Genomic DNA, 25,316 nt, shown 5'->3' with positions numbered 1-25,316 from the left:
CTCGGGACTTTGAGTTGGTGGAGGGAACCAGAGGGAGAACAGAGTCAGGTAGGGCACCAAGCAAGGGAAGCTACACTCCTGCTACACTGTGTCCTCACAGGCCAGAGATCCTGTGAGGTCAGTATCGCCACCTACAGTCTAATAGGAGAATGATAGGTCAACCCTGTGGCTGGGGTAGGGAAGAGGCAGGACCTGAGGCTAGAACTGGCATGGCCAGACCTCAGAGACATGTGGGATACCTACCTACACCCTGTCCTGGGAGGAGGCTTTGACCACTTAGTCTGCCTTTGAACTTAGGTCTGTGTTTTCCTGCTTACCAGAGACTAACATAACCAGGTAAGGCCCAAGGGTCCAGTTTTGGCCACTCTCAGAAAGCTGCCTACAAGTGGAAATCTCCTGTGTGAACTGACTCGTTCTCCTCCATCCCATGATCAGGTCTCGACTTGGCAGCTGTTTGGGCGAGTGGGACTTTTGCTAGTCAACTGAATGGGTCCTCCGGTGCCAGAGAAAATCACATGATTCTGTTTAGTTAAAAAGGTCAAAAACTTTATTTAGTCTTTAGGGAAATACAAGAGGCCTGTAAACATAAACAAAATACGAAACAAAACAATCCAAATTTTAAAGTCTAGAAGCATGCCAAGACAGGTCATTTCTACAGACCACAGAGTCCCACCTAAGTGATAAAGGACACCCGGAAAGGGGCAGGGCAGGGGGCTGGGTCCCTTCCCCTGTGACACTTCATGTTTGTGATGAGACTTATAAAAAACAATCCGCTGTTAGAATTATGAGAAACATGGAGCTGGTTTAGCACCACCGAGGATCCTGGAGATGACTTGCGCGGACCCTACGCATCCGATGTCCTTGTCTTCGTTCCTCTGCTGAGGTGGGGGGAGGGGAGAAGCTGAGGGAAGGGCTCCTGCTGACCACAGTAAGCTGGCTGGGGATGGGTGGACACTACGCAGTCCCTGTGATTTAGGAGTCCCAATGACACCCACCTGCTCATTCTCACCACACAGTTGCAGTAGCCACTCACTTCGGCCTTAGAAGTTACCTTCCAGGCCTCTCAATAAACTGGTAGGGACACCCATGCCCTCTGTTGCAGGAGACAAGTTGTAAATCTAAGAATGGCAACTGTGTATGTACCCTTTGGAGTAAACTCAAAAGCAGTGTGCCTCAGTAGAAGGGCATGCAGGCTTACCTGCTCCTTGGAGCCTTGGGAATAAATGTCCAAATGAGGTCACCTGCCTCCTGAATAGATGCCTGGGCTTTCTAAGTTCTAGTGTGGGGGTGTTGGATCCCTACTGTGTGGCCATTATGGTGAGTGGTCTCTAATTTGTATGGTTTGGCAGGCTAGCTCTGCACTGGACAAAATGCACTGGGCAAAAACTATGGGGGATCCGGGATGGGGCTGGGCCCCCAGACCCAGAGATTGGCTTATGATTTGCAGCATCTCTTCTTTAAGACAATGATACTGGAAGCCTGGATTGGGCCCAGTGAGCGAGTTTTCTCTGGCTGGACTCTTGGCTGGCAAGTAACAAAAAATCCCTGCAAACCTCTCACTTTCAATCACCAAGAACTGAGTCCTTCCTGCTCCCTCCAAACTCTCTCTCTTTCCGCCTTCCCACACCTGCCTAAAAGACATCTCTGGGAACTTCCACCCCGTGCAAGGACGGTAAGCCCCAGTAGTTCCAAACATGCACACTCCTTTTGCCAACATGCCTCCTGCTAGCTTTCCAACATGCCAGGTACGTCCGTCCGCACCAACACGATCCTCTCACACTTCCAAAGACACAGCCGATTGTCCAGAATGAGACCCGGAGTAAGGCAGGGACCTTCAGCACCGGGGACCCCACTCTAAGGCAGTGGGGTTCTTGGATTGCAATAGGGAAGGGACTGTCAAGGTCACTTGAGATTTAGACAGGGGAGGGGGTGTCACATGCCAATCCCTTGTAGCCAGGTTGGGTTCAAGGCTTTGACAAGAGCCTTCCATTCAATCTACAAGCACCATGTGGCTACTCTGTGGCCTGGGGACCCTGGTGCACACCACGAAGTGACCAGCAGTGCTAATGTCACTGACCTGTCCTCCCTATTGTGGGCTCTCAGCAGGGACACGAGACCATCAAACTGCCTCAAATGGGACTTAGCCAAAAAAAAAAAAAAAAAAAAAAAAAAAAAAAAAAAACAACTCAGATGGTCGTGAGGAGCCTTCCACACTCATAGGAAGCGATCTAAGACTTGCTGTGGAGACGGGAGGCACTGCTGTGTGGATAGCTGCAGGTCCTACAGTCTCACCATGAGTAGCCCCCAACCTGCCAGCCTGCCTGTCCTTCAGAAACAAACACTGACCCAGCAGTTCATGGACCCCTAAAGATAACTCATACCAAGGGTTGGATGCAGGTGGGTGCCCTAATTTAATCACCTCAGCCCTTCCATACACAGCAGTATTTCTTCCATGTCTTCATCTTGGTGCCTGGGATTATGGCCTGGGATGCTCCTGTTAGCTCTGTTAATACCAGTGTGAAGTTTCCAACTAAATAATAAAATAATTACAAAAAAAAAAAAAAAACCCAAAATTTAAAAGACACATTGCACTCTCCAGCCGGAATCGTGTGAATGACACACCTGCCACCAGAAGCTGTGAGTCCCTTGGGACCTGCCCAATGCCAAGGACTAGTTCAATGGAGACTGCCTGTCCTGTATTTATTTTCTGAAACCCCATGCTATTAGTTCAAGTGGAAAATTACCACCAGTCTCTCAGTCTCTCTCTCTCTCTCTCTCTCTCTCTCTCTCTCTCTCTTACACACACATATACACTCATGGACTTTCCATGCTTGTGGAAATTACCACCACCACCATCTCACACACACAGACTCAATCTCTCTCTCTCTCTCTCTGTCTCTCTCTCTCTCTTTCCCCTCAAAAAAGTGAGGGAATCTTAATTGGTTAGTGATGTGGACTGTTGTCTTTCCAGAGAGCTGCATGGATATTCTAATGATCAGCTATGCAGCCATATCTATTCTAAGGGAGAGACTCCAAAGGGCCTGGTCCCTCTCCCTATCTGTATAGAAATTCACACAAGGTCAGAGCAGCAGGCCTACAGTACTATATAAACGGGATACACCAACAAGGCCACGCTTGCTATCCTGGGGCGCCGAGTCCTGGAGCTGGCTTCTTGCCCTCAAGAAGCCATCTTTTCCTGCCTCTTTCCTTGCTGCATGAGAAAGGATGCTAGCGCGCACCTGCCCCGGGCGGTCCTGTCATCAGAGGCAGGCTCACGCCTTCTGCTCAAGTCTCTGAGATGAACGGGTTGCCAGGACTCAGCCCCAGGCCTACTGCAGGCCTGTGGAAATTGGCTCTCACTGGGCAAGCGGGGCTTAAAGCACCTACCCTCCAGATGAGTTTGCTTACGGCCAGGATTCCTGTCCACAAGCTGAACTGAGGTTTTACAGTTTTAGAAAGACTGAAGCACACATCCAAAACTTCACAGCCCACACACATCAGGAGGCTGGGGTGAGGGGGCTGCGGGGTCTCTCTGAGCAGCTGACTGCAAAACAGGAGAATGGGAGTGGATGTCCTCATTCTGCTCTGGGGACCAGGCCCAGGAGGTTCAGAGCACCATGCCACGTCCATCTAGGTGGACAACACTGATGGGCTGTCCTCTGGTGGCTACCTCCCGTGACTACTCCTATTTTCTGCAGACAGACTCAACAGGGTCTCCACTGTCCCAAATCCCTCTTGGTAATATTGCACTTTTCCTGTCTCAGATTGTTTTCGTTTTCCATTGAGAATGCAAAGTCTTTGGAGGGAACAGGGGACACAAGTAGCCTGAAAGAAATTATATATTAGTCAAACCCAGGAAAAGTCGGGGTGATTTCACCTGGTCCCCACCCCTTCCTACAAACAGAACACTACAACTTAAATAACTCTACATCTACTCTGCAAGTACTAGTCATATGAAAATAACGTTTGACTGAAATTCCCTTGTCTCTTTTCCTTAGATGATAGACGTCATAACATGCCTTGCTGAGGAAGCAAAGGGTATAATGCCAGTAATATAGTCTCTAACATCTCAAAGTGCCTACGAGGGCTCTATATAATGCCTTCGTCCATTAGGAGTGAAAAGGGAAACCCTTAGGGCCAGGCTTGGGGTGAGAGGGTGAGGCCTTTGCAGACAGAACCCCATTTGTGAAGGGAGCCCTGGGGGTGGCAAACAGGAACCTGTTGCTGATGGATACCCCACTACCAGCTTCCTCCTGCTCCCCGACTGTGAGAGCACAGAGGAGCCAGGCCTGCTACTGACAAAGGATAAGGTTTGAAGACTTTCCCCTCCACCCCTGTGATTCAAGAAAAGGGTCTTTAAACTGAAAGAAAAAGCACCAAGTGACACATCTTCGGGCATTATATAAACCTCAATAATGACCTCAGAAGGGCTCATTCTGATTAAAGTTGCAGTATACAGCAATACAATGTCATTTCACATTTTCAATTGTAACGAATGGAAAACTAGGTTGGGACATTTCTGAGATTCCACTTCTTTTTTCCTTGGAGTCCGATCTGGTTTTCCTCCAGATGGGTCAGAGCCCCAGGCCCTCCTCTGCGCGGCTGCGGTCTGTCCAGTCTCCCAGAGCAGCTCATTAGCTCTAGGGAAAGGCCCTCTCGCCTGGGGAGGGCTAGGATCCAGGGACACAAGGCCTGGCATCCCTTGGCCATGTCTGGGAAGGCCTGGCATGCACCCTTCTTGTTTCAAGTATTCTTTGGGCTTGCAGGGTTTATGCTGTGCCCTGATGGGTTGTGGTGAGGGACCTCGGCTAGTACTACTGCTTGCCCAAGTCTACGTCTTGACACTAGGTGGCAACGTTCCCCACTTCTCCCAGATGCCTGAGCAACTCCCAGCCATCCCTGGGGCTGGATGTTACAATGTAAACACAATGACCACACAATAAACTAGAGGGGCAGAGAGGAACACAGTATTAATGCAGTGAAGGAACCTGCCATTAGTTCAGCAATTTGGGGAAAGTCATTTCCTGTCCTTGGGCTGAAGTAACAGGAAAGGATAGGATGGAGTGGCCTCTAAGGTCCCCCACCCTCTAAGTTCCACTTTTTAAGGATCTATGATTTCAGGATACGAGGGAATGTGAGAGGGTCTTTGGGATGTGACACGAACAGGGGAGGTGGGAAAGGCTGGCTCTGGGGATCCCGGTGGTCCAGTCCAACTGAGATGCTCTGTGCCTGGAGGGCGGACACACTAGTCACGGAGCTGGCTCAGAGCAGACATCTGAGGAGTGGGGCTGTGGGCCCTCCCCCTGGCAGACAGACAGCTACGTGGAAGGTCCTCTCACCTGACGGCCACTCTACTTTAAATTTTATTTTAAATAGTCATAAATTAATTTTTTCCTCTTTTAATAAATATGTGCTGTTTTAAAATGAGAAGAGTATATACTGCATCTTTAAGTAATGCACTTTGCTCTCCGGGTTTCTTTCCACTCCGCCTTATTTAAAGTGCATTAATTAAGAAATAATGAACCACTTCTTTATCATTATTGTTCAAATAAGTACAAATATTATCATGAAGACACTATACCACTACCATTAGTACTGCAATCTAGCAGATTAACTCAACCCCGCTCTATTTAATACTGTCCAGCAGAAGAAAATAACTAATTTCAATTTTAAACAAACTCATGAACACAGAAAAGGAAATAGAACAATGTCACCACCACGGGCTTTTGACAGAGGAGGCCAGTGGGTCGCATCTGCCCACCCGCCCGCCCGTGGGAGGAACATGGCTTGGGGATCCAGGAGGTTGGGGGTTGGAAGCTGAAGGCAGACCTGCCCGGGAGGAGGGGGAGGGGCACTCTTCCTCCCTTGTCTGTTGGAACCAGCAACCCTTGGTCAAGGGAGACACTGGCAGCTCAGCCACAGGCTGTGAGGCAGGATCTGTCCCAAATCAAAGGCACGTATGGCATCCGCTCCTGGCATGAGGGGGGTCCTGGAAGGACACTGCTGGGCTTCTCTCCGGAGGGTCCCCTCTGAAATGTCAACCATTGACTCACAACCCAAAGCAGACAGAGGACTGTCTCCACTCCACCCTTTAGCTTCTCTGTTACCGGGGCACTGCCCCTCAGGAAAATAGGGTTGGTTTCTGGCTTCAAAGTCCTCCATCTTCTTGGGCACCTTGCCAGCAGGCAGTGGACAGTGTCTGCTCCAGGCTGACCCAGCCAGGGTCCCTTCTGCCCAGGTTGGAGAACAATGTCCTCTTTCCCTCTTGGGCAGGAACCTGAACACTTTGTTTCGCGAGCCAGGGACTTGGCTTTACCCAGTCCCAAATTCCCTGTTGAGGTGCCACACTCGGGCACTGTGTACATAGCGGAAACCCAAACAAACAACCTGGTTTATGAAAAGGCAAAAGACATTAAACCAAAATCCAAATAAAACATCCCTCCATGGAATTCAACGGAAACCCCACCCACCACTACCCCGTCTCCTATGTGAGGCTGAGCCTCTCGGGCCCCCAAACAACTTCTAAAATAAACCCCAAACCAAACGCCTGATATATGACCTCCAACCAATAACCCTTTCCCAAACATGCAAAAGGAGCTACCTACCGGGAAACCTCAAGCGATCTCTAGATTAGGAGGAGCCTGGCATCCTCTAGGTCACCTTTTACACTGTCCTCCATGCGCCCTGAGGAGGGCAGGCTCTCCTCGCCAGGCCAAGTCAGCACAGTAAGAGGGCACAGTCCTTGTTGGCACCTGGGAACTCTTTTAGCTGCCAAACATAGGCTGTGGCCTGGCCCCAGAAAGGGCTGAGCTCTTTGGAGACATTGCCAAGCCCCAGAGCTGGTGGCTCTCCAGGACACCCACCAGTGGCTGGTGGAGGACTAGAAACCGACACAATCTCCAACACATCATTAGGGCAACGCAAGGATGATTTCCAGAGGCAAGAAGCCAGCCACGGAAGTGGCTGAGCAGGGCAGGACCCAGGACACCTCATGACATCTTTTCCAGATCTGCAGCAAGGCACAATTAGGCTTTCCCCACAGGGCCTGTGCTAAATGGCGAATGGTCCATCTGCATGCAATGTGCATGCGGGGTCCCGGGCCCAGGACATTACTGCTATTCCCTTTCTCCTACTAAGTGTGCACGCCCATCACACCCTCCCATCCAGCTGGAGGGTGTATTGGGGGTCACATGTTCTGCAGGGTTCAATGTGGTCATGCCCCTCCCCCCTCCCAATCTTGTCTTTCCCAGTGTTTGGCGTACCACCGTTCATCCAGTGGCAGCCACAGCAGCACACTGACTCTGGAAGGACCCTGTGCTGTTAGTTCTTCTTCTCAAGGTAGTTGGAGGGTACCCAGCCCTTGAAGGGCTTCACCTCATCCAGGATATGGCAATACCACCAGCCATTGGGGTTCCTCTCTAGCACCTCCATGGACACCCCCTCCTGGAAGCCAGCCGTCTCTTCATCCCCCTCATAGTCTGCAATAGAGATGTACACGTCCTTGAGGTTATTGTGGATAAACTGAGACTTCTCTAAGGGCTTAGGACGCACGGGGGAGACAGGGATGCCATTGCGCTGGGTAGGCAGCAGGGGTGATTCCGAGCCCTGGCTGGCAGACCGCTCTGCCAGGCGGCCCTTGGCCTCGGCGGCTGCTGACCGTGCAGTACTAAAGGAAGAGTTCCTGCGGACACCTCTAAGGCTGTCAGTGGCCGTTAATGACTCATTCCTCCGAAGGGCACAGGACAGGTTGTTGTCCTTGGGCGGCGGAGACACAAACACAGATTGGGGCCTGACTGCCACTTGCCGGACACCGTTTCTCATCTTCACCGCTACAGTGCCTGCTGAGGTCTTGCCGAAGCCCCCAGGGGGCTTCGAGGGGATGGGTGGGGTGGCCCTCTTGCTCTGGTTCACGGTGTTGAGGGCCTGCACGCGCTTCTCCATCTTTTCCAGGCTGTCTGACTTGCCCTCATTCTGTGAACTCTTTCCCGTGTCTGGCTCTCTGCTAGCTGTGTCAGGTTGCTGGTTCTCCTCAGGCACCAAATAGTGGGAGGGGGCCCAGCCCTCCAGCTCCCCAAACCTCACGTACCACCACCCACTTTCTACCTTCTCCAGGACATGCACCTCAGCACCTGCAGGGAAGCTGATCTCAGAGTCCTGGACCTTCTGATAGGCACTGCATGTCACGTAGGTGGTACCTTGCCCTTCCCATTCCTTCTTGGGGACACATGGGGGAGTGGTGGCTGGGAGAGGGATGATATCTGCAGAGCCTCGCCTGGACCCCTCAGAAGCTGTCTGGGGGGGCAGCTCTGAGTCCTCACTCCTAGAGCCCTTGAGGCCCCCCCGGAGCTGGCCTGTGGGCCTCAGCTGGCGCCGTAGGGAGCTGATGTCCATCTTCTCCTGGCTTTGAGACTCGGCTCGGTTCAGGACTGGCTTTGGTCGGACGGAGGGCTTGGCTCGGGCACAGGAGGCCATCCCGGCCTTCACATCAGGATCTTTCTTGGTCCCGACCTTGGGGGTATCACGAATGCCTGCATCTGAGGCAGAACGTGGCTTCAGGTCACCACTGTTCTTGGACAAGGAGGAAGAGGAGGAAGAGGAAGAGCAGGTGGTGCTGATGGTGACGGAGGAGGAGAAGGAGATGTTGGACTGGTTTTTCCCCAGTTCTGCCTGGGCATTCTTCTCTGCCTTGAGCTTTAGGAGTGACGAGGATTTGGGAGAATCTGATTTGGGGGAGTTTTTCATGGCGAGGGACAGAGAGGAGCTCCCAGGGGAATCACTGTCCCCAGAGGAGCCTCTGGCAGACAGGGTGTCTTCTGTGAATGGCCTGAAGCCCTCATTCTCATAGATGGTCTCCTCTTCCAGGGCCACGTCCTCAGAAGACTCACCCACCTTGAAATGGGCCCGTTGCAGGGAAGAGGCGGGTGAGGCCCTTCGGGGCTGGGCGGGACGCTTGTCACCTGAACCTCTGTCCTCCGTGGGCTCCTCATTCAGCTCAGGTTCCGAGTCAAAGCCAAAGGCAGGGATATCATACTCCGGTTCTTCATACTTAACCTTCAGTGGGGAGCCCTGGCTCTCACAGGCCCCCGCAGGATTCTCCTCTGTCTCCTTAGGCTTGCTGGGGGGCGCGGGGGGTGGCACCTTGGGCCGGGTCAGAGTGCTGGTTCGGCGGCTGAGGTTGGGCTTCTTACGCTTATCGATGTACGAGGCTGGTGCCCAGCCCTCCTTCTCCCCGATCTGCACGTACCACCAGCCACCGGAGTTCTTGTCGATGACCTGGGGGGCAGAGGGGCAGGCCAGTGAATTGCAGGGGACTCTGGGTCCCTATGATGTCCCAGCTTATTTTATAGACCCAGAACACTGAGTCCTTCAGTAAGTGGCCCAAGACCTATTGCATTCCTGTCCTCACTCATGCCCGCTGTCCCTTGAAAGGGTCTCTCAGGGGAAAATGGGAACAGGCAGAGGAATTAAACCGAAGTGCAAGCCTGAGATCAGATCATCCCCACAGAACATCCTTCAAGTGGCCACAAGAACCTCATTAGGTAAGAGATTTCTTGGGGCATGTGGACTGATCTCCACGTGCATGTATGTGCGTGCATGTGTGCACATGTGGGTGTTTATGCGTGCACGCATGAGCATGTGCATGTGTTGTCCCCTCCCAAATAAAACATTTCCCATGAAGCAAGCCGCTCTGTCGTGTGCCCCCACCAGCCCTTGATTTCGAGGCTCTTCGTGCTCAACCCTGCGTCTGTTTCGGGAGATGCCATTGTGGGACAAGCAAGTGAGGGGCAGAAATCCAAGTGGTGGGCTTTAGCTCTGCTTGCGGCCCTGACTAGGCAAGTCCTCATGGCTGTGAGGCTCTTTTCTGTTACCCTCCCTGCCTGACCCTCAGAAACCCTGCCAAGGAGACATAAAATATGAAACACAGGTCCTTGGCCTGAAGGAGGCTCACCTCTGCCTTCTGTCCACCTCGAAAGCTGATCCCGTCAGAAATGCAGGACTGGAATTCAGCAATGGTGTAGTACTCTACCTCAACAGAAGGGGGCTCTGGCGGCTTTGGCAGCTGGAACCCCTAAAGCAGAAACAATCAGCAGCTGTCACTTATGCTCCAGGACTTTCCCCCACCCCGTCCCCAGGAGGTGGCACCCAGGGTTCACATAACACTAGTTTGAGCTATGGGCTGGCTCACTATTAGAGGACAGCGATGTATATGTATAGGGGGCAGCTGGTTGGGGGAGGCGTCTTTGTGAGGGGGTCAGCACGTTGGTACCCTGAACAGAATGCCATTTCAGTATGCTGGCACACAACTTTTCTCCTAGTGCTGTTCCAGGACGTTTAGAACATCTGACCTATTATCTGTGAATGCCACTTTGTTTTCTTTAAACAGCCATCTTCTGTGCACCTACTGGGTGCTGCTCTGAGGCAGCTTGTACGGACCACATGGACAGCCAGCCTGGTGGGCTGAAACTACAACAGGATGTACTCGGGACTTTGTCCTCTTATGTTTGTCCTTCCTATACTAAGGGGTCAACATAGAGCAACTGGAAAAGCGAGTGGGGAGCAGCTGTGGTGTGGGAGGAGGATCTAGAAGACCCAGATGTTCTGGGCCTCAGTTTCCTCTTCTGTACAACAGAAGACTGGGGTTGTGAAGATGTTTGCTGAGATATATAATACATTCTGGTCTGGAGAGAAAGACTGCGGGAACCACTAACAAAGCCACAAAGTGGGGGGCCAATACCTCGGGAACCCTGTCTCTTTCTTTACCCTTCCTCTGTCTTCTAGTCGAGGCTGAGCTGTTTGGATCACTCTGAGTAAGGGATCGATGGTTTAGGGGTGGGTATGTGTGAGTCAGTCAACTTTCCCCGCCCCTGGGCCTGAAGCACAGCTACACGTGGTAGTTGGCACAGGCTAGCCCCGCTTCACCCCCTTCTGTATCCTGACAGGGTGGGAGTCAGCTGAGTCTAACTGGAACCAGCATCCCTGCCTCGGCGAGCTTGTGTTTGTTAAGTGTGGAAGGAATGACTCTGTTCTTGCCAAAGTCAAGTCTGCCTGAAAATAATTAGCTGGGGCTCAAAGAAAGGGGGGAGATGGAGAATTCATTGTTCACTTGCAAAAACCAAGGCCCCCCAAAAAAAGAAAAAGAAAAAAGAGAGATAGAAATTTCATTGGGATGAGGCCACAAAATACTCATGGCCAGAGGCCACATCTTCCAATCTTTGGAGGGTCCCAGTTCCCATGGATGGGCAAACACCACGGGAGTGACATGCAGCCAGGTATGATTTAGGGGTGTGTCCCAGGCAGAGTACCAGTTACCACCACCTAACATCCAGGAGTTCACATAGGAAAGGGAAACCTGGCTTCCGGTCCTAAATATGTTCCACAGCACATCCCACCTTCACAGCCAGACCTAAGAGGTGGCCAGTACTCTTCTTACCTATCAGACAAGGAAACTGAGACCTTTGGGGGGTAGGTGACATACAAAAGGTCTTTCTTTGTTCCTGCGTCAGAAATGGAATGTATCCCAGGCTCCTATATCCCCCTCCCGCAGATGCTAGCGATGGTGCCTCCAAGGCCTCGGCATGCTAAGCAAGCACACTGCTATATCCTAGCTCTGGAGCTTGTCTTCAACTGCACCACACTGCCCTCTGCCCTGCTCCCCTATCCCACGACAGGTCTGTGTTCCAGGACTCTTAGTTTGTCACCAATATGGCTGTTCCCCAAGTTCCCCAGGCTCCTTGCCCGAGAGGGTGGTTACCAGACACCCATTCAAGAACCAGGGACCTCAGCAGTGTCAGCCCTCCCTGAGCCAGGTCTTGCAAGTCACTCTCCTTCCTGGTGGGCGAGCTAGTCCACCCTTTACCCTTTAGGCTGTGGAGCCTACCATACTCACTGGCAATCCCGAGAAAGCTGTAAGGCTTCTGGGCCAATGTGGCCAGAAGCCCCACTTCTAGCCTTGGCAATGCCCCACTGGACACTCCTGCTGGCCAGTCTAAATGTTTATGTCTGCCAGTGGAGTGGCTGGGATGGATTTATTTAGCCTTGGAGTGTGGTGCTTTTCTGATTATAAACTGTCTAGCTATGCTCCAGGGAACCCTGGGATCTGCAGGCTTCTGCCCCTGTTCCCTACAAAGATGGAAACCCCAGTAGGACCCTACAAACCCCTGGTCACAGGCTCTGTTTCAAAGGTAGCAATGAGGGCTCTGGGAGTAATCCCAGAGGATGGCTGGAGAGACAGTCCACATACCAGGCTGGATTCTCTGCGTGGGGGCGGCCTTGTCCTCAGGTTTGGGGAGCCTGAAAGAAGAACCACAGCTTGAAGAATCCTAATGGACAGCGGTACCTACACCTGCCTTCCCTGGGTGGGATCCACTCAGATCCTTGAAACTTGACGCTTGGTCCTGTAGTGATGACAGACCCTGTGTTCTCAGTCACTAGGAGTGAAGAGACCTTTACGCCACTTTGGGGATGGAAGGATCCACCACCCCCAAAATGATATGTATACCAATCTACAGATACTGCAAAGAGTTTTTAAGGTAAAGGCCACATGGATTTGTCAAATTTTCAGTAGAAGCAGGAACCACATCTCTTTTTTTGCTCACTAGTCCTAAGTCCTCTGAAGGGAGCACAAGGTAGGACAAAAGTCCTCCCCAAAAAAGATTTCTCCAAGCACCAGAGACCTAACAATAAAGTTAAGAGCTAAATATTTAAAAATCAAACAAAACAAAACAAAAAAGCCAAAACAGCATTTCCCCCGATTGTTGGCAAAATAGAAACTCTCCCTGCCAACCTGCAGGTGGGGGATGGGCACATGTGCCACAGTGTTAGGAAGCCAGCTCTCTCCTTTCACCTACAAGTGAGAACCGGGGTCAGTTCAGATTAGGCTTGAGTGGCAAGCACCTTTGCACATGAGGCCTTCTTGCCAGGCCTCTAACACATCTCACACTCCACAAGGCGAGCCTGCACAGAGGACCACAGACTGAGAGCTTGTGGGTTTGTAAAATCAGCTATATGCCAATCACCCAGATAAGATGCCACTTCTTGCTCTTGGAGTCTTACTCTGCTAAAGAGCCGTCCCTGGTTCTTAGGGAGAGGGAGGGCAGTAGCCTGCTCCCGCCAGCAGCACATCTTCAGAGCAGTGGCTTGCAGGGACACAGCCACTCCCTGGTCCTCTTCACTCCTGGGACCATCAAGAGCATGATGACAGAACCCAGGCTGCCGCTCGGGGTGAAAAAGTCACGGAGGTCCCAGGTATCCCCTGGATCCGCCTCCCCTATGCCTATCCACTCTGAAGCTCTTTGGGAGGAACTGGGGCCTTCAGGTGCTTACTGATCTGGGCCCTCTGAGGGGCAATCCTGGCCACGGCTGGGGAGCCCTGGGCCAGCTTGGATGCCGTCCTCTCGGGGATGCCTAAGGCGCTGCCACTGGAGGCATTGCAGAGGATGGGTAAGCTGATCTCCTTCTTGGTGATGGGGGCCTCGGGTCCCTCGCCTTCAGCCGGAGCCTCCTTATCCCCAGACGCCTTCTTGTTCAGCAGGTTGCTGATCTCCATGATGTTCCCTATGATCTCCACTGGACCCGCCAGGTTCTTCTTCCGGGTTGGCAGGTCATCCTTGGCCTTCTTCAGATAGGACGCTGGTGCCCAGCCCTCTTTGCCTAGGTATCTGCGCGAGGAAGGAGCACACCATCATTAAAGCCCTCAGTTCGTGCTTCCCCTCCTACTTGCAGGTCGGTCTCCTGAGCTTGCCTAGCCGAGCCTTCTCTCTAATGCTCTGCTAGAGGTTTGGCAGCTCTGCTGTTGCCGAGGAAACCAGAGCTGGGGTCAGATACTGGGAACTGAGCTATTGTCCTCACAAATGCAGGATCTTAGCCTTAGGGTTCGTGTAAATGTTCTGCCCACAGGTAGTGCTCATGATGGCCTGAGGGTAGTTCTAGAGAAAAGTTATGTATGGATGCCATATGAACAGCCACACCCCCATAGAGACGGAAGTGTGGCCTGGGAGGAAAGAGGCGAGCGCGGGTGATGATCCTCAACGCCTTGTCTTGTCCAGCTTTCTCCTGTAAGATACAGGGATGAGGGCTGGAGAGATGGCTCAGCGGTTAAGAGCACTGACTGCTCTTCCAGAGGTCCTGAGTTCAAATCCCAGCACCCACATGGTGGCTCACAGCCATCTGTAATGGGACCTGATGCCCTCTTCTGGTGAGTCTGAAGAGAGCAATGGTGTACTCATATACATAACAAATAAATAAATCTTTTAAAAAAATCAGGGATACAGCTGCTAAAATGGATCCAGAAGGTCAGACACTGAAGGACTGTGTCTGACAGGAGGTCACAAAGGAGGTCGTAAGATGGTTGAGTGTGGTGGCACATGCCTAAAATCTCAGCAGTCAGAAGGCTGAGGCAGGAGGATTAGAAGTTCTAGGCCAGATCTAGAAATGAACTACTTTGGGATTGGATCTGAGGCCTTCCCAATAGAAGGAGGTTCATGGCCCACTCTGTAAGCCCACCCATAGGCCCAGAGGGAACCTACTGTCGTCTTGCTGAATCAGCGGTTCTCAGCCTTCCTAATGCTGCAAGCCCTTAATAAAGTTCCTCATGTGCTGACCACCCCCCCACCAACCATAAAGTTATTTTTGTTGCGACTTCATAACTGAAATTTTGCTACTGTTATGACTTGTGATGTAAATATGTGTGTTTTCTGATGGTCTTAGGTGACCCCTGTGAAAGGGTCATCTGACCCCCAAAGAGTCAAACCCACAAACTGAGAACTGCTGTGCTAAACGGACAAGACTGCGTTAAGCATCCTTCTAAATACTTGTTTTTATATACATAAATCGGTGCTACCCTCAACCTCAGGCCAGAAAAGCTTCTCTCTGTGTTCCAGGTCAGTACTCAGTACACAGACTGGTTTTAACCATCGTAATGCTAAGAATAATTGATGGCTGAATGTTCTGTCACAGATGGGAAATATGATTCATCCCCTTCCACAAAAGGCTTTCGGGGAGCATCACGGAACAGGGGGTGGAGAGACTGTAAGAGCCGGGTTGGGGGAGTTAGGGGGGAGTGTGCCGTGACATGCTGTTTTCTGAATGCGACAAGGCTACTGTACCTGTGAACTCACGGTAGCTGGTTACCTGTGTAAGATCAGGGCAGCAAGATCGATAAACATTACAGCACTAACTGAACCCAGTGGGAGGGACAGGACATGAGGTGAGGAAGAAGAAGCGTTGGGGTGCCAGAGAGGGAGAGCTGGGGTAGATATGACCCAATATAGTGTTTACATGTACAAAGATGTCAAAGAATTTAAAAAAAAAAAGAAATTCTATTTTTGATTTTGAAGCTCTAGGCCAGCCTGGGCTAAAGAGTATGCCCCTATCTCAATAAAGAGGAGAGGTGGGGTTTCAGTCTTAGCACTGCAGAAGTAAGCAGAGGGGTGCACGCCTGTGATCCCAAAACAAAGCAACATTTAAAAAAGAGTGGGGTGGGGGTGGCCATCCAGCGCCTAAGGGGGGAGGGTCAGGGCACTGCTGGACAGACAGACAGGTCAAGTTCACGGGGTGAGCGCACACATGTAGCCTTTTAATGCTGTGGCTTAAAAATGAAGTATTCGATAGGCGAGTTGAGGACAGCGAGGACAAACGGGTGAGATCTGTCCTCTCATCACACCATAAGAAGGGACAAAGAAAGAGCCAGGCCTGGTGGCTCATATCCATACTTACCACTTGGGAGACTGAGGCAGGAGGACTGCCTTAAGTCACACCAGCTTAGGTTACACAGGGAGTACCAGGCCAACTGGGACTTATACAAGATTTTGTATATATATATATATATATATTTTTTTTTTAAAGTCATATTTATATAATCATGAGGGTTGAAAATGCCTTTTTCTCTATGTAGCCCTGGCTGTCCTGGAACTTGCTCTGTAGAGCAGGCTGGCCTCGAACTCACAGAGATCAGCTTGCCTCTGCCTCCTGAGTCCTGGGATTATGGCATGTGCCACCACTGCAGGTTAAAAAAAAAAAAGCCTTTCTAACTAGGGCTACAGATTCAAAAGCGTAAACACAGATAAACACACATGACTGGATAAGATTCAGACCATTGTTTGGGTAAAACCAAACCAACCCACAAGCTCATAACTAAGGTAGAGGCAGATGACAGGGCCCACTTAATTTTTGGCGATTCTTTGATGTTTAAAAGAACTCCCCTCTCCTCCCTTGAGTGCTATGGAGCCTTCACGCAGATCGGCAGGGAGCTTGCTTCCGGGCCCAGCACTGGCTGCCAGTGCTTCCGACTCTAGGTCGCAATGTCCCCATCTGCTCCCTGGGACACAGCTGGCTCTAGAAATGGCTCTCACAGACCAGATGTCTGACAACCCCCTACCGCCCTTCCTGACGTGACCTTGATCTTGAACGTGTGTTAGATAGGAGAAAGGTAACACAGAGGTCCAGACAGGAGGTGGCTCCTCACAGCCATGTCCCTGGGAGGTACACACAGGTGTGCCCGGCTTACATGTTCCTTGGAAGGCAGACATTACTGAACTGAGGCTGGCTCCTGGATGTGATGGGTAGAAGATGAGGCAGAAAATGTCAAGGGTGGAGAGGAAGTGAAAAGATGTACCTGACCTTTCTTTTCTATAGCAGTAGCTAAAACTCAGACAGGCAAGGCAGTTATCAGAGGGCCCAAGGGTCAGTGTGCCACACCAGGCCCAGTGCCTGGGGTTCTTGAAGCTCTAAAAAGACTTTGCTGCTATCTTTGTTATGTGAAGGAGGCAGAGGAATTGGGTCAGGACTGCAGGGTAATAGTCGGGCACACACATAGCCCGGGGTGTCCCAGTCCACAGCCCTCTGTGTTCCATAGGCTGTACGGATAAAGCCATGCCCCAGGCATTGTGTTACAGGAGACAGCAGGCAGAGCGATGCTCACATCGGGGGTGACTGTGGCTGGGCGCAACTTCCTCACAGCTGTTTCCCAGCTCTGTAGTAGGACTGACTCCAGAGGGGAGCAGACTGCAGAGGGAATGTGTAGGAGTGTGTGTGTGTGTGTGTGTGTGTGTGTGTGTGTGTCTAAGGCAGGGGGAGGAAAAGAAAGACAGGAAATGAGGATCAACACACAGCTTGGAATGCTGGGAAACAGCATGTTTTAAGGAGGTATCTGGCAGGCTTCTTAAGGTAGAACAGGATCACCAGGGTCCTTTTCGATTTAAGTTCCCACTGGCTAAAAAGGACCAAGTTATAGGGACAGTAGCTGACTAGAAGTAGCCCAGATTGACACCATTCATTATCTTAAAACAAACAAACACAGACAGACAGACAGACAGACAACCCTAAAATATAAAAGGCAGCTGTGGTGATCACTCCTAGGCAAACACATGCAGACCACCAGCTGGCTGGGATGATGGATTTACAGCTGTTTCCAGCTTCCATTGCTTAGAGAACACAGGCGACCAGGGGTGGCTGCTTTGGATGACACATGCGTAAGTACACAGTCCTGTGCCACGTGGCAGGATAGAAAGGCACATCTCGGTCCTCCAGACTGACAGGCACCAGGGGAATGGTGATAGGGACATCAGTTCACACTAAGGCTTGGTAACCTGTGTCCTCCCTTGCAGTTCTAGCCTTGAAGGCCATCTGACTCTGCTGTGCTCTTAGCCGCTGTTGCATGAAAACTCGCATTGATGGACTACAGGGTGTTATGGCACTGGCCTTTGGTAAGAGACCGCAGTGAGTCTGAGGCAGCTGTCCCCCTAGCTCACACAGGGGACTGTTTCTGTTAGCTGGGTTGCAAGCAGAGGAGAGAGCAGCTGAGCAGACTCTTCAGGGCTGAATTGCTCCAAAGGAACTTTCTGACCACAAATCCACTTAAGGCAGGTCCAGGGTTGGTAACAGCAGAAGGAGATCCACAGAGTTCCGCTTGCAACACTACTCTAGACACACACCCAAACAGATCTCTGGGTGAGTCCTTGAGAGAAGGAAGAGACCTCACTAGAAGCTCAGCCTTGCATCCAGCCCTGTAGAGCGTGATGGCCCTGCACCCACCAGGAACACAGATGCCAGAGGTCTGTGTCTGGAACCCTGACTGTTGTGAGCCACAGAGGCAGCCTGCTTGGTCTTGGCAGGGCCTGTGGAAGCTGGTGTTTCAGGTTGTCTCAGCTGAGGAGCAGGCCGGGCAGCCAAGATGGATGCAGAAAACAAAATTCAGATGCGCTGCACTGAATGTGCATGTGATTGCACCACTGCCTCTGGGCTGAGCCAGCTCCTGTGCCCTACAGGCTGCTGAGCAGAGTTGCACACAGTTGTCTTTTGTATCTACCTGCCTGTTGGCTACTTCGCACTGAGCTCTGTCACCCAGGAACCAGGCTCCTACCTGATGTACCACCAACCTTCCAGGTTCTTCCGAATCACCTCCACGGTGACCCCCTTCTCGAAGCCGATCTCGTCTTTGCTTTGGCTGGTGTAGGGCTGCACGGTGACATACTTCTCTTCTGTGAGTGGGTGGGTGGATGGGAAAACAGTTAATTTGAGGCTGTGGTGCAGATCCCGTCTCCCGTTCCCCTCTGCCCTGACTGAGCCTTGCTCAGCCACGTACTAACGTGCCCCGGGCCAGCACTGGCTTCTCCAGAAAAGAGGAAGCGGGACTCAGAGAGCAGAAGAGGAGTCACTGGGTTAGGGGTCACTGCTGTTCCCAGGATACACCAAAGCTAGGCAGGATTCCAGGGTGCCAGCGAAGCCTCAGGCAGCATGAAAGCAGGTCCTCAGGATGGGGTGTTGGGGGTCCCAGAGTTTGGAGGAATCTGCTTCTCCTAGGCTCTCTATCAAGAAAGCAAGACCAACGCTAGGCGTCTCCTGAATGCCGTGGCAACCCTAGCATGTCTCCCCTCAGAACATGTCATGTCCCATCTACACTCCATACTCTGGATTCCAGCCCTGCAAACATCTTAAATTCTCTCAGTCTGACCTCCAGACTAAGGCTTTCGAGAACACCTCCACTGAGCAGTTTAACTCTGTGAACAGCAGACCATGGCATTTACCCTAGAGTGGTCCATGGAGCAAGTTCTACCGGAGTGGTGGTGGGGTTTGTTATGGTGTGTGTGTGTGATCGTGGTGCTGCTGAGCCCTCACAGGCGGGCCCCACACCTGCAGAGCCGTACTCTATTCTCCCTGTGTGTTTTTGGCTCACCTCCAAGTTTCCCCATAACACTGGAGTCTTCTTGGAAAGAGCTTGGTGGGAAGACCGAGCAGCAGACATCCCTGGGCTTTCCCTAAAGGCCTTTATTCAGGCTTCCGTGCCTGCTGAGGTCCACTCCTGTCCTCATGAAACCCTCTGGTAGACCAGGGTGAGGCTATCCATCTCTTTTGGATGGCCTGGGGCCCAAGGAAGAGCATGGTGCACCCCCCACCCCCCAACCTCCATTGGAAGACGATGGTTATCTGGAGGTGCTCTCGGGAGGACTGCCTGAATCCTGCTGTGCTGGATGCTTCCTGGAGCTCACAGTGGTACCCAGCACACAACTGTTGAATCCTGGATGGTAACCATGAGGAAAGCAGGGCCGAGAGGGAGGAAAGCGGGGGAGGAGCTTGCTGGGAGCTCAAAATAGCAGGAGTCTGGCCTCCAAGCTGCCTGCTGCTCCTGGCTCCCAGCTGGCCCTTGTTGGGCAGTCTGCCTCAACCTCTGGGTGGCTGTGGGGGGTTTAGGAGAGAGCTGCCACACCAACACCCCGCTGTGTGTGTTGGGGGGGGTGTTCATCCTCCCCTGCACTATTGGGGAGCTGTCTGTAGCCCTCTGCTGGGCCAATAGCATTTCCCTCTGCCCTGCCAGGTTACAGGATGGACCCAATGGACCCGGGGCCAGGCTTGAAAAACTGCACGGCTCTTCGTTTGACTCTCTTACCGCAGGCCTTGCTCAGCATCAGCTAAGGAGGGCTCTGTGTGGAGCCTGCAGATTCCATCCCGGCTGCCTAGGAGTGCGGCCAACAGTGCCTGAGAACTGGCCCCGCCAGATTCTGACGAGGGCCCTGGAGAGGTTCCACAGGCTGCAGGCCAACCCTCTGCTCTCCTGCCTGCCCTATTTTCCAGTGGGGCATGGTAAACCCTGGCCTAGGCCGTGGCTATCGAGACACTGCCAGGTCTGGGAATCCGGGACCTGAGGTCCAAGCGAGGCGAGGCCTGGGCTCCACGTTTTGCCTTTGTTCAGCGGGCTATTTTTAAAAGCCTGTGGTTCGAGCAGGAAGCTATCAAGAAAGTTTTCCTAGGCAAGGTTGCTTTTGAAGAGGAAAAATGACAGCCTTTCTTAGGGGAAGATTACAGGAGCTCTGTCCTACTCCATGGCTGAGAACAGGGCCTTGACCACATGTTCTGCCTCTTGGATGCCAAGCTTGGTCACAGCAGCCTTTTAAGTGTGTGTGGTGGACAGAGTCTATGACCAGTGTGCACCACCATGGATATTAGTCCTGGCTAGGGAAGTTGGAGGCAGACCTCGTACCCAAGGCACTGGGAGTGTCATGGTCTCCCAGTTAAAATGTTGATCACCACGGAGGCTCGTTCTACCCTGATGGCTGTGGGATTCCAGAGAAGAGCTCAGTCCTGGTTCCTAATGGGGCAAGACAGACCACCTCTCCTCGACTGTCTCTTTGGACTGGTAGCTTTCAGCTCTGGCTGGGGAGACAGAGATGTCTACCTCAGGTAGACTAGTGGCTTGGGTTTTGGGCCATTCATCTCACAAGTGAGCCGTCTCCCTTACAGAGACCAGTCCCTACTTGTGGCCCTGGCCGCAGACTCCATGGTCAAAGGGACTGTGTAGGAATGGTCTCTATAGGTGTTTAATCTGCAGTTGGGTTGGGTCTCGGGAAGAGACGCCCCTTTAGGAGCCAGGGCTGAGGGAAGAGTGAGGTAGCTAGGGTGTGGTCAGGGCTCCTGGGTTCTATGATCATACCATGCAGGGATGATGGCGCTCTTACCCTGGTGAGTGAAGGCTGGCAGGGAGGCCGGTGGGCGGGTAGGCTAGGGAGGTGGACAGCCTGTCCTGGTTTGGGAGGCAGGGGCTGGAAGCCCTGAGGTTTCCAAACCACAGAGGAATCCTCTTTCCAAACACTTTCCCCTCTGTCAGCAGTCTCTCTGCTCCCCTCCCGGGCCCTCCAACTCCTCCAACCCCTCCACAGAGAGGCAGGCCTCAGATTCCAGAGGCCTGGCCAGCTGAGGGATAGGGACCAGAGGATCCGGAAGTTCTGACTTCTCTTTTACTCATAGCCCACTGTTGGGGTTCCAGCTGCAGCTCGCTGTGGGGAGAACGCCAGCCAGCTCTCTATGAGTCCTCTCTGGCTGCCTGATCTAATTGAGTCAGTTCACAGGGCTGGGGCTGGAAAGTGTGTGATAATGAAGTTGTGACTTGTCTTTGCTCAAGTACAGGTGACTGCAGAATTATGATTACGTAGGGATTTACATGTACTGTTTATTTTGTTTTGGTTTTTTGAGACAGGGTTTCTCTGTATTGCCCTGGCTGTCCTGGAATTCACTCTGTAGACCAGGCTGGCCTCGAACTCAGAAATCCACCTCCCTCTGCCTCTCAAGAGCTGGGGTTAAAAGCGTGCACCACCGCTGCCTGGCTTTACATGTACTGCTTTGTCTGAATTGACCATGTCTTCATGGTACGAGGGGTCATGTATGGGTATCGATTGTGGGTATTGCTGCAGTTATATGCTGATGTGTCTGAGAGAGTTAGTTGTATGCAAAATCCATCTGTGACTATATATATAAAACTCAACTTCTGGAATTACTATCTCTGAGTGGCTATGCACACAAGACTGGCACAGCCTGGGTGGTGGTTGGATATGGCTATGGTGCAGTTCCCGCCACACCCGTAGCCTTCGGGCCTTGTGTGGGCCTGTCTCTGGTCTCTGTGTGCCATCTGTGTGGTCATGCAGGCAACAGCATGTCCGGGACTCAGCAAGTGATGGGATGCAGAAGAGGCCAAGCCTCTGCCCTCCTTAGGGGATTTGTCCTTGCCACTAGAGTTGGAGGCTGTGTTCAACCCTAGCCTCTTGACAAAGAAGTCCCCTACCGCCTCACTTTACAGTGGTCTTTGCTGTCGATGTAGCCTGTTGCTGCTTCTCTGACTCAGGGCCCCTGCATCAGCCCCCAGGGTTCACACTGAGCCTCTGGACAAGCTGGGTTCTTTATGACCAGCACTGAGTCAGCCATTGGCTGTGGCCACCCTGGAGTGCAGACATCCTGTAGCCTGATTCTTGGGGTAGTCACTGAAATACACTGTCATTTGAGAATGAGCTTTGGGGGTGAGGGTGGTGAGTCATGGGTAGCCCTGTTCTCCAGAGAGGCCTACGTGCACTATACACCCATCTCAGCTTCTAGCTGAACTGTCACCACAAGGAACACACAACATGCTCTACTCTCTGGGAGGGCCAGGGGACACTGACCACCCAGTATGAAGGTCTGTACATGTTTAGGGGTGCATCCAGAGGATATATCCCTCCTGTCCCTCCCCTCCTTCCACAAGTCCTTGGATGTTGGGAAGGATCCGAGCCAAACAGTCCTGACTCAGCAAATGTCAGCGTCCGCATCAGCCCAGGGCCTCCCTGGAGTTGTTGACTGAGATCCTCCAGGCCATGGCTCCCGCTGAGGGACGGCCCTTCATCAGTGTTGGTTGGAAAATGTTCTGGAGCCATGACAGGTTCAAGTAGAGCTGCCGAAGAAGGGCCGTATGTAGGCTGGGGCCGCAGCTGCCGAGACAGCTGGAGCTGAGGGACTCTTAGTGGGAGGGATAATAAAGGACACAGGATGGATGGGGCCCTGGCAGGAGCCGGAAGCTTGATTTCTCTAACAGGCAGGACCCAGGGCAGGGACGGCTTTCCTTTGAGACCCAGGGACTTTTCTCATGCCTCTCCTCCCTTCCATATAAACTCATCGTAAGTCACATATGCCCAGGGCACTAGCAAGCCAGAGCCACACATCAATCCCCAAGCAAGGAGGCCCTGTCCCCAATCTGTGCTGCCGTGAATGAGAAACAAATCCCGCCAGGTCTGAGTGAGTCGGGCGGGCAACCCCAGGCAGAGAGCAGAGCGGGTAAAGGAGAGGGTGTTAGTGAGAAGACAGGTAGCTGCGGGAGGAGAGGCAGGCGCCCGCGGTCACCTCGGCTGTGCTGCCTGTTGACCATCCCGCCCAGGGTCCACCGGCGATCCAGGCGCCGCAGGTGAGCTTTGCGTCTCTTGGACACTGCTGTGAGAGATGGTGATGGTGCCCACGGCCCACGCGAACCAAACCGGTGGAGAGAATGGAGATGAGGATGAGAGGGGGTGAGGGAGGGGAGGAGAGAGGGGTGTGTCCGAATGGAGTGCTGGGTTCCTGTTGCCTAGACTGAACCGGATCTAGGAGTGGACTAAAGGATCTTGGGTCCTCCCCCTTAGAGATTGGAAGACCATCAACTGCAGCCCCCAGAGATCCTCCCTGGGCTCTGGACGGTTTGCTGTCTACTCACCAGGCATGACTGCTAACTTCCCACCATGGCCAGGCACCATGTAAAGAAAGGAAGGGTCCCCAGGGGAAAACAGAGGGGCCCTTCCTTGCTGGTCAGAGCTGTCCCCACTGGGTTAATTTATATCATATTTGTCCGCCAGGAAAGGTTTGCTGAATGAGATGCACACGGGCAGATGCTACAGGCAAGACTGTTCCATTATGTTATCCTTTTTTGTGCCTCTGATGACAAAGACCACAACCTGGCTTCTCACTGTTCAAGTCTACTTTGCCTACCCCCTACTCCCTGCTCACCCCCACCCCCATCCTCCACCCCACCCCCGCAGATGAGCACCAAGCTCCAGTGCACCCTCAGCTCTGGCCTGGCTCTCCATTTTCTTCTGCCTTCCTATGTGCCTCCCAAAGGGATGAACACCAGACCAGGGCCGCAGAGCGCCAGCTTGCCTCACCTCCTCACACCAAAGATGCCAGACTGCCTAGTTCTGGGGAGGGTGGCTGGCTGGTGGAGCCGGTAAGAGTAACACTGTCCACACATACATGGGCCAAAATCCAATAGAACCTCTGGAAGTACGTGCTTGCCCTGTGAGGAACGCGGCCACGCATCCTGCCCCTCCTTCCTCTTCTTTATTACGAGTTTTGTTTTATTTTTTTATTTTATGTGTATGCATGTATGTCTACTGATGACAGAGGAAGCACCAGACCTCCTGGAACCAGTGCTTGAGATGGTTGGGAGCCACTGTGTGTATACTGGGAACTGAACCCAGGTCCTCTGGAAGAGCAGGCAGTGTTCTTAACCACTGAGACATCGCTCTGGCCCTGCAGCCTGCTTCTTGGCAACAGGCTAGGTGTGTGAGCTCCTGCCCAGACCCACTCCCAGCTCCCCTGCCACTGCCCTGGGAAGGCTCTATAGATCTAAAATGCGGCCAGTGTGCTGGCACCCAGGTCCTAACTGGAAGCGTGCAAAGCGGCCGCATGCTTGGTGCTCACATACAAGCATGCACACAGCTCTGAAAACAGATGTTGCCTTGACTGTCCCCTAATTCCTAATCCATGAGGGCCAAAGTCCTCCACAACCTGTCTGTAGCATCAGCTGTCTTGACACAGCTCAGAGTCATCTGAGGAATCAGGGATTGTTTCTGTAGTCACCACAGGGTTCTCTCTCCTTCTCCTCTCCTCTCCCGCCCCCTTCCAACTCTCACTCTTCTCTCTGTTATTCAAGACAAGGTTTCACTGTGTAGCCCTGGCTGTCCTGGAACTCACTCTGTAGACCAGGCTAACCTGAATTCACAGAGATCGGCCTGCCTCTACCTCCTGAATACTTGGATTAAAGGCATGCGCCACCACTGTCCAGCTATGAGGCATTTTCTTGACTGTTCATTTGTGTCTGGACTAGAAGGGTCTAGTCCACTGTGGGGGACATCCCTAGGCAGAGGGGGGTTCCTGGGATGTTTAAGAAAGCTAGCTGAGCAGAAGCTAGGGCTTAAACGGTGAGCAGTGTTCCTCCTTTTCTGCGTCAAGCTCCTGCCTTGGCTTGCCTTGATGATGGATGATACCCTAAAAGTGTAGAAGACATAAACCCTGTGCTCCCCAGCTCGCTAATCATCATGGTATTGATCACAGCAACAGAAGCCTCACCAGAACAATCTGGTACCACTTGTTCTATGCAGACTGCCCACGTTACTCTGTTGTTGAGGCCTGCTGGGCCCTTTCCTACCTTGTCTGCTTCTGTCTGGGGCCTCTGTTGCTAACTAGTACCTCTGCACTGCTCTGCTCTTTCCGCTGAAGCCTGTTCTGTCATGTACTCTACTTGACAAGCCCAGAGTGTCCTCCTTCCTCCACAA

General features: G+C 52.4%; 1 protein-coding gene across 9 annotated transcripts in view; it reads right to left on the bottom strand.

The window, feature by feature from the left end:
- Nucleotides 1–1,918: 1,918 nt before the first annotated feature.
- Nucleotides 1,919–25,316, bottom strand: part of Sh3pxd2a (SH3 and PX domains 2A) — a 207,992-nt gene continuing 184,594 nt past the window's right edge. For 5 of the 9 annotated variants that reach the window (XM_052184170.1, XM_052184181.1, XM_052184191.1 and 2 more), the window contains 6 exons: nt 23,134–23,220; nt 18,359–18,476; nt 13,324–13,658; nt 12,242–12,291; nt 9,950–10,069; nt 1,919–9,273 (listed from right to left, as the gene is read on the bottom strand). In XM_052184170.1, the coding sequence (XP_052040130.1) occupies nt 7,321–9,273; nt 9,950–10,069; nt 12,242–12,291; nt 13,324–13,658; nt 18,359–18,476; nt 23,134–23,220 (2,663 nt within the window). In that variant the 3' untranslated portion in view covers nt 1,919–7,320. The remainder of the gene's footprint in view (nt 9,274–9,949; nt 10,070–12,241; nt 12,292–13,323; nt 13,659–18,358; nt 18,477–23,133; nt 23,221–25,316) is intronic. The other 4 variants (XM_052184210.1, XM_052184178.1, XM_052184220.1 and 1 more) reach the window with 2 other exon arrangements.

Source organism: Apodemus sylvaticus, chromosome 1 (genome assembly GCF_947179515.1).
Source record: "Apodemus sylvaticus chromosome 1, mApoSyl1.1, whole genome shotgun sequence".
NCBI lineage: Eukaryota > Metazoa > Chordata > Mammalia > Rodentia > Muridae > Apodemus > Apodemus sylvaticus.
Note: the sequence above shows the minus strand (reverse complement) of the source record. Positions and strands in the feature narration are given on the sequence as shown.